The 8,722-nt window shown below is 39.2% G+C and overlaps 2 protein-coding genes across 2 annotated transcripts in view; both read right to left on the minus strand.

Moving 5' to 3' along the window:
- Positions 1-292: 292 nt before the first annotated feature.
- LOC113819319 (uncharacterized) lies at positions 293-1,900 on the minus strand. Its single transcript, XM_027371556.2, has 6 exons — positions 1,750-1,900; positions 1,463-1,579; positions 1,247-1,351; positions 925-1,061; positions 674-808; positions 293-565 (listed from the first exon to the last, which is right to left on the minus strand). Exons 1-6 carry the CDS (start codon positions 1,898-1,900, stop codon positions 458-460), a joined length of 753 nt encoding a protein of 250 aa, XP_027227357.2. The 3' UTR covers positions 293-457.
- A 4,364-nt stretch (positions 1,901-6,264) lies between these two features.
- The window catches only part of LOC113819301 (uncharacterized), a 13,446-nt gene continuing 10,988 nt past the window's right edge, over positions 6,265-8,722 (minus strand). Inside the window, exons 7-12 of the mRNA XM_070136600.1 lie at positions 7,720-7,879; positions 7,436-7,552; positions 7,220-7,324; positions 6,897-7,033; positions 6,646-6,780; positions 6,265-6,537 (exon numbers count right to left, since the gene is read on the minus strand). Coding sequence (XP_069992701.1) covers positions 6,430-6,537; positions 6,646-6,780; positions 6,897-7,033; positions 7,220-7,324; positions 7,436-7,552; positions 7,720-7,879 — 762 coding nt within the window. The 3' untranslated portion in view covers positions 6,265-6,429. The remainder of the gene's footprint in view (positions 6,538-6,645; positions 6,781-6,896; positions 7,034-7,219; positions 7,325-7,435; positions 7,553-7,719; positions 7,880-8,722) is intronic.

The following is an 8,722-nucleotide window of genomic DNA, read 5'->3' on the forward strand; positions in this document are numbered from 1 at the left end:
ATGGGTTGAGCGCGTGTGCGTGCACGTGGCTGCGTTGTGCATGTCCAGATGGATCAGTGCATCCGTCACAGTCCTCTCTCTCGAGGGTTCGGACGAGACCTTCCTTCGGGGCTTTCCCTTGGCAGGCGGAACCCCGAGGGGATGCCATCAGGCTCCACAGCCGGGAGTTATTTATATCTGCCTTTAGGAGTGTTGCTCTGCCAGGGCATCATTCTCGGAGGATGTCAAATTTACCAATCGTTTGAGAAGGTATCAGATTACCAATGAAGGTATCATATTAAAAATACACATATATGCTGCAGTCTTTATTTTGGGAGGAAAATGGGTCAAGATGTTGCATCTATTGAGTACAATGTTTATAGGTTTGCTGTGTTGCCTTATGAGGGTATCATTCGTAGAGGATATCAAGTCAAAAGCCAGGGATCCATATTCGCAAAGTCAATGCTTCCTTAGACACTTATGAATTTGAACACTTCGCTAATAGTTTCTCTTCGGTTAGGCTTGCAACCACGTTCATAAGGCAGGAGTTCATAAGAGACTTCTTGAGCTCCATGAAATGTAATAGCTGAAAGGCAGAAGAAGCTCGGATGAGAAAAACATGCACCTGAAGAGAAATGTAAATATGAAGTGAATTCACAAGAGTGCCGACTCATGAAATACACTCAATACTCACGTCAGCTTCTAGGGGTTCCTCAGACAAGTTGGAAAGGGCTGTAGATAAGACCTCTTTTGCTACTGAATCCTCTGCTGCATCAATCTTTGTTCGCAGAAGTTCCATGACCTTAGTTACGTTGACCTCCTCGCCATCCTGAAGAGAAAGACAACAAAGGGGTCCTCTACATCACCAGCATCTGGAAGCTAAGATGGTTAAACTATATACTGAAACTCAATGCGAATATTTAGCACTTGTGAGTACACACGTACCAGGACTCCATGGTCTTCGAGGGCGCACAGCGACACCAATCTTCGGCTTTCAGCCGAGATACCCTTGAGTTCTTCGCGGAAGCACAGCGCGTGCTTTAGGTGGGGCTTCTTGTCGGAAGCCAAGGCAGGGTGTGAAGCTGACCAAGGCCAGAAAAAGGCGATTAGTAACATGTCCGCAGGGAAATCTCATGCAATCATCAATGGCATTGATGTCTGCTTGAGAAATATACAATAAAGTCCTGAAATGGCTGTCAACATATCCTAATTTGGTCGATTAAAATAATAATAATAATAATAAATAATGATGATAATAATAACTTACTCAAATGGGTGTGACCTTCTTTTTCGAGGCACTCTTTCATTTTTTCTTTCATGTTACTCATTTCGTCTTGGGATGGCATCATAATATCCATGCACATCGTTTTAGCTGGAAAGAAGAGGGAGAGTTTGAATTACTCCTAAAGAAAATCCCAAAGGCATACAGTGGTCAATTCTGCTTCCAATATGTATTCATTGCGTCCACCGATCACAGACTCACCTTCATGAAGAGTGTGGTGGAACTCCTGGTCATTGGGATGGCCGTCTTTCATTCCGCTCGCGACTACAGCGAATGCCGCCACCAACACGATCGTCAACGTATTCATGATGGAAGCGTCTGTGGGTTAAAGATGTCGTGACTATAGCCTCTCTAGCGTGAGTGAACATTGTCGCTAATGCAGATCAAGGATTTTACCATCAAGTGTCTTGCACAAAGCAAATATCGACACAAAAATGCATGAACTCAAGTCTATTCCCGACAAACCATCACGCACACTCATGGCTTACCTGCGTCGAGATACGACTTGGCGTAAGCAGCAAGAGGTGTGAGATGGACGTGGATGTGTTTGCAAGCATATATATGCGCGCGTTTGCCGGCGAGGAAGTGCCTGACGTCATGTACTGACGTCACCAGTCCTATTGTGGCCAAGAGATACATTTTCAGGTACTATAATATTTGAATGACCCAATTTAGTCTTCAACTGAACAATTCCGCCATCCGCCCCCGTGCCCCCCTCTCTCCCTTAGCCCCCCTCCATGAAGCTATTTAGATCCGCCAGTGGTTTCGGTGAATCATCCTGACTCTTGACTTCAAGTGCGTGTTGAGACATTCGTGGATGTAAAGAAATACGGTGAAATGCTTTTCATGAAATTTAACGGCATGGGTAGTACCGCAAACGAAATTAGAAAGACGATAGTTTCGTGGAAATCAACCATATCCTTCACAACGAAACTGAAGCTTCATCGAAGACAGTCCACTTTTTCGTTGCAAATCATGCAACGTCAGCAACCCTACGACGGGCAAGGCCAAGGGCGTCCTGGCCTGACGACGGAATGCACAGGAATTTTCCGGATCAAAAAGAAATTGTTTTCAATCAGGTTCTTTATCTCTCTTCCTCTATCTGCCCTATCCCCTCTCTCTCCTCTCTCTCTTATCTTTCTCGTCTCTCATTCTCTCCCCCAACCCTCTCTCTTTCTCTCACCCCCACCCCCCCACCTCTTCTCTCACTCTTTCTCTCCTTTCTTCTCTTTCCTCACTACTTTATTTGACTGATCCTGTCACCTGACCTGACCTGCCTTCACTTCCGTTCGCCCGTATTTTCCTTCCCTGTGTTGCTTCTCTCTCCCACTCATACTCCTTCCTCGCCCCTTCCTCTTCAGATAAGGTGAAGTCCAGGGGGATTTCGAAACTGTTTCCTTGTTTTCAGTAAATCATGTTCATGCACTGTGAGGTTTTCTATCATTGTTCAATACAGTAGTTTGTTTTACCAATCATACTAATAATTCTGTTTCAGCTACTATTATTATTAATAATGATGATAATAGAAATTATATGAAGATGATAATAACAATAATGATAATAGCATTTATGATAATGACAATAATAATGCTCATAGTAATAATGACGATACAAAAACAATAATAACAACATTAATAACTAGAAGCACTCAGAGAGCACATAACTCCGCCAAGGCAATAAGGTCACTGATGAAACAAAAATATTCAAACTTAAAGAATTACATTAAAATCACCTTTTAAGTGCACAGGTATCGTCCGTAAGTCCGCAAACAACAAAAATGATAATAACAAATATGATAATGATAGTAATAATAGTAATATACACATTGAGGATAAGGATTATGGTAATAATGATACTGATGTGGGTGATAATGATAACAATAATGACAATAGTGATGAAAATAATCGCAATGACAAAGATAATAACAATAATGAAAATAATAATAATAATAAAGGTAATGATAATAACTATGATGATGATATTGGTAATAGTAATGATGATAATAACAACAATAATAATAATGATAGTAGTCATCACAATAATGATAATTATAATAATGATAATGACAATAAAAATAATGATAACCCTAACAGCTGGAAAAATAACGAAAAACAAGAATTAAAGTAAAAGCAAGTATAAGTGTAGAAATGACGATAGCGATGATGCGATGTATGATAATGATATGGATGATGATAATCATCACGATAAAAATAATTACCATATTTATATTAAAGAATTTTATTACTACTACTAATGATAATAATAACGATAAATATGATATTATAATTATTATTATTATGATCACTATTAATAGTATTATCATCATTATTATTACCACCATTATCTTCATATGATGATGACACAACAGCAACAATAATACAAATAATGATAATGATAATTATAATAATAACAGTAGTAAAAATGAAAATGTTGATAAGATTAACAGTAATAAAAATGATAATGATGACAGTAATACTACTAAAAATGAGAATATTGAGAGTGATAATAATAACAATGATGATGATAATAGTATTAAGGATAATATTGATAACGTTATAGCTTAAGTAATAATCATAACAATAATAATTAGAAGCACTCAGACACCGCATACTTCCGCCAAGGCTTTAGGGTCACTGATCCAATAAAAATATTCAAACTTGAAGAATTACATTAGAATAACCTCTTTCTGAGGTACACTGGTGACGTTCGTAAACATGACTTAATGATGATAAAAATAGTTACCCCTGTATATCGCGTTAACTGATGCAATCATTTTAAAGAATCGTGGGTCCGGATCATGATCCGGATCACCACCAAAATTGGATGGCATGTAAGTTCGGATAAGACACTCCTCTGGTAAAATTTTCACAGAAATCTGTTCTCAACCTTTTGAGTTATACTGCTAACCATTTAACAAACTAACACGAGCTACCAAAAAGATAACCTCCTTTGCGTGTGTGTAAATTTTTAAATTATATCTTTAATTACTGGCCCTCCACCACTACAACCTTTTGCGGATCACCTGTATTATTGCTAAGATTGAATAATTGGGTTTAAAGGAAACATTATTACTATTCAGATATATCATGAAAATTCACACACAATGCACACAAAATACTAAAATATTTTATGAAAATGGAATGAAAGAAAATGAATGTAAATTTGCAATATAATTCATGTAAAGAAAATTAATATTACGCTTTTGGTACACTTTGTTCATGTGTGACCAATGTTCGTTAACTCAATAGTCATTATTTCCACACTAGATTTCTCACGTAAAGTCCGTGTGCTGATATGTCCTCGCTTTCTTCACTTTGCCTTACTTCTATCTCCTCTTCTCACTCCTCCTTACGCCTCATGCCTCATGCCTCACGCCTTATACCTTAGCTCTCACGCCTCACGGATGCAGACGGGCGCACTTATTGGTGACGCGAATCAGCACTTTTCTACTACACACCGGAAATCCTATTAATTTATAGAAACCCTATTTTAATTCATTTCTTTACTTTCTTTTTGTTCACTTTTAATGTCACTTTTCTACGTTTAATAATAAGTTAACAAGTGTTTATTTTTCCTTACCGAGGATTTGCAAAGCAGTTGTTGATTGCCTCCTCGGGTGGGCATGTCTCGTCTGGGCAGCTGTGCGTGTGAATGTGACGTCACACTAGGGGAATTCCCTGGACATTCACTAATTTCATTTTCATTTTTTAAATTTGATTTTCTTTTTTTCTTTTTTATTTATGTATCACACGTGTTCAGTTTATTTATATTGGTCACATTTTTTTTATTTTCTATTTATGTATTTCTTTTCCATTTTCTTTGGTCACGCAATGGATATTGGTCACTTTTCTTAGGTCATTTGTTTACTCAGAAATAATTACAATGTTTCCATAGAAAAAAAAATCTATTATGTGTGCACAAAATACGCATAATCCGATCTGCATTCATTTACTCATTCAACATTTTATTTCATTCGAATGCACACCTCCTCATACACGTCACTGCTTCACAGGACTTCGTTCACACTTCGACTCGCACACTCACTCACTCTTAGCAGTCGCAACGCTCACGTAGGATAATGTTCCTAACTGCCATTTGACCTTCTTTCTGACATTTAATTGCATTCCTTACCCTTTCATATATAAATATATATATACACATTAGTATGTATGTATATATAAATAAGCATATGTATATATATATATATCGATATATATTTGCATAAATATATATATATATATTCATTTATTTATTCATATTAAATGAATGTACGCATATTTATATACATATGCATATATGCATGCATATACATATATATGAATATATAAACATATATACATGTATAAATGTATATGTATATGTGTGTGTGTGTGTGTGCATGCATATATACATATGCACACACATATGTATATAAACACATTTATATATATAAACAAATGTGTGTGCGTGTGTGTACATATATTGTTATGTATACATATACATACACCCTTATATATATGTAAATGTATACATATATATTATAAGTATATATGCATTTATATATATACAAGAGAGGGAGAGAGAAAAAAAATCTTTTTAAATGTAGTCTTTTCTTTTATTTCTTTTACCTTATCTCTCACACGATTTGGATTTTTAAACATACTTCCTCGTGTTTGTGCTATTTGTTGAAAACAACAAAAAATAAATTAAAACTGTGAAGCATATAAAATGCATGGGTTGAGCGCGTGTGCGTGCACGTGGCTGCGTTGTGCATGTCCAGATGGATCAGTGCATCCGTCACAGTCCTCTCTCTCGAGGGTTCGGACGAGACCTTCCTTCGGGGCTTTCCCTTGGCAGGCGGAACCCCGAGGGGATGCCATCAGGCTCCACAGCCGGGAGTTATTTATATCTGCCTTTAGGAGTGTTGCTCTGCCAGGGCATCATTCTCGGAGGATGTCAAATTTACCAATCGTTTGAGAAGGTATCAGATTACCAATGAAGGTATCATATTAAAAATACACATATATGCTGCAGTCTTTATTTTGGGAGGAAAATGGGTCAAGATGTTGCATCTATTGACTACAATGTTTATAGGTTTGCTGTGTTGCCTTATGAGGGTATCATTCGTAGAGGATATCAAGTCAAAAGCCAGGGATCCATATTCGCAAAGTCAATGCTTCCTTAGACACTTATGAATTTGAACACTTCGCTAATAGTTTCTCTTCGGTTAGGCTTGCAACCACGTTCATAAGGCAGGAGTTCATAAGAGACTTCTTGAGCTCCATGAAATGTAATAGCTGAAAGGCAGAAGAAGCTCGGATGAGAAAAACATGCACCTGAAGAGAAATGTAAATATGAAGTGAATTCACAAGAGTGCCGACTCATGAAATACACTCAATACTCACGTCAGCTTCTAGGGGTTCCTCAGACAAGTTGGAAAGGGCTGTAGATAAGGCCTCTTTTGCTACTGAATCCTCTGCTGCATCAATCTTTGTTCGCAGAAGTTCCATGACCTTAGTTACGTTGACCTCCTCGCCATCCTGAAGAGAAAGACAACAAAGGGGTCCTCTACATCACCAGCATCTGGAAGCTAAGATGGTTAAACTATATACTGAAACTCAATGCGAATATTTAGCACTTGTGAGTACACACGTACCAGGACTCCATGGTCTTCGAGGGCGCACAGCGACACCAATCTTCGGCTTTCAGCCGAGATACCCTTGAGTTCTTCGCGGAAGCACAGCGCGTGCTTTAGGTGGGGCTTCTTGTCGGAAGCCAAGGCAGGGTGTGAAGCTGACCAAGGCCAGAAAAAGGCGATTAGTAACATGTCCGCAGGGAAATCTCATGCAATCATCAATGGCATTGATGTCTGCTTGAGAAATATACAATAAAGTCCTGAAATGGCTGTCAACATATCCTAATTTGGTCGATTAAAAAAAAAAAAAATAATAATAAATAATGATGATAATAATAACTTACTCAAATGGGTGTGACCTTCTTTTTCGAGGCACTCTTTCATTTTTTCTTTCATGTTACTCATTTCGTCTTGGGATGGCATCATAATATCCATGCACATCGTTTTAGCTGGAAAGAAGAGGGAGAGTTTGAATTACTCCTAAAGAAAATCCCAAAGGCATACAGTGGTCAATTCTGCTTCCAATATGTATTCATTGCGTCCACCGATCACAGACTCACCTTCATGAAGAGTGTGGTGGAACTCCTGGTCATTGGGATGGCCGTCTTTCATTCCGCTCGCGACTACAGCGAATGCCGCCACCAACACGATCGTCAACGTATTCATGATGGAAGCGTCTGTGGGTTAAAGATGTGACTATAGCCTCTCTAGCGTGAGTGAACATTGTCGCTAATGCAGATCAAGGATTTTACCATCAAGTGTCTTGCACAAAGCAAATATCGACACTAAAATGCATGAACTCAAGTCTATTCCCGACAAACCATCACGCACACTCATGGCTTACCTGCGTCGAGATACGACTTGGCGTAAGCAGCAAGAGGTGTGAGATGCACGTGGATGTGTTTGCAAGCATATATATGCGCGCGTTTGCCGGCGAGGAAGTGCCTGACGTCATGTACTGACGTCACCAGTCCTATTGTGGCCAAGAGATACATTTTCAGGTACTATAATATTTGAATGACCCAATTTAGTCTTCAACTGAACAATTCCGCCATCCGCCCCCGTGCCCCCCTCTCTCCCTTAGCCCCCCTCCATGAAGCTATTTAGATCCGCCAGTGGTTTCGGTGAATCATCCTGACTCTTGACTTCAAGCGCGTGTTGAGACATTCGTGGATGTAAAGAAATACGGTGAAATGCTTTTCATGAAATTTAACGGCATGGGTAGTACCGCAAACGAAATTAGAAAGACGATAGTTTCGTGGAAATCAACCATATCCTTCACAACGAAACTGAAGCTTCATCGAAGACAGTCCACTTTTTCGTTGCAAATCATGCAACGTCAGCAACCCTACGACGGGCAAGGCCAAGGGCGTCCTGGCCTGACGACGGAATGCACAGGAATTTTCCGGATCAAAAAGAAATTGTTTTCAATCAGGTTCTTTATCTCTCTTCCTCTATCTGCCCTATCCCCTCTCTCTCCTCTCTCTCTCTCTCTTATCTTTCTCGTCTCTCATTCTCTCCCCCAACCCTCTCTCTTTCTCTCACCCCCACCCCCCCACCTCTTCTCTCACTCTTTCTCTCCTTTCTTCTCTTTCCTCACTACTTTATTTGACTGATCCTGTCACCTGACCTGACCTGCCTTCACTTCCGTTCGCCCGTATTTTCCTTCCCTGTGTTGCTTCTCTCTCCCACTCATACTCCTTCCTCGCCCCTTCCTCTTCAGATAAGGTGAAGTCCAGGGGGATTTCGAAACTGTTTCCTTGTTTTCAGTAAATCATGTTCATGCACTGTGAGGTTTTCTATCATTGTTCAATACAGTAGTTTGTTTTACCAATCATACTAATAAT

Source organism: Penaeus vannamei, chromosome 2 (genome assembly GCF_042767895.1).
Source record: "Penaeus vannamei isolate JL-2024 chromosome 2, ASM4276789v1, whole genome shotgun sequence".
NCBI classification, from domain to species: domain Eukaryota; kingdom Metazoa; phylum Arthropoda; class Malacostraca; order Decapoda; family Penaeidae; genus Penaeus; species Penaeus vannamei.

Excerpts from the sequence above, each read along its gene's own strand:
- LOC113819319 (XM_027371556.2), bottom strand. The coding sequence starts at position 1,900 with ATGTATCTCTTGGCCACAATAGGACTGGTGACGTCAGTACATGACGTC. Across the intron at positions 1,062-1,246 it reads AGAAGGTCACACCCATTTGA|CTTCACACCCTGCCTTGGCT; the intron begins GTAAGTTATTAT and ends GGCCTTGGTCAG. Across the intron at positions 809-924 it reads TCGAAGACCATGGAGTCCTG|GATGGCGAGGAGGTCAACGT; the intron begins GTACGTGTGTAC and ends CTTTCTCTTCAG.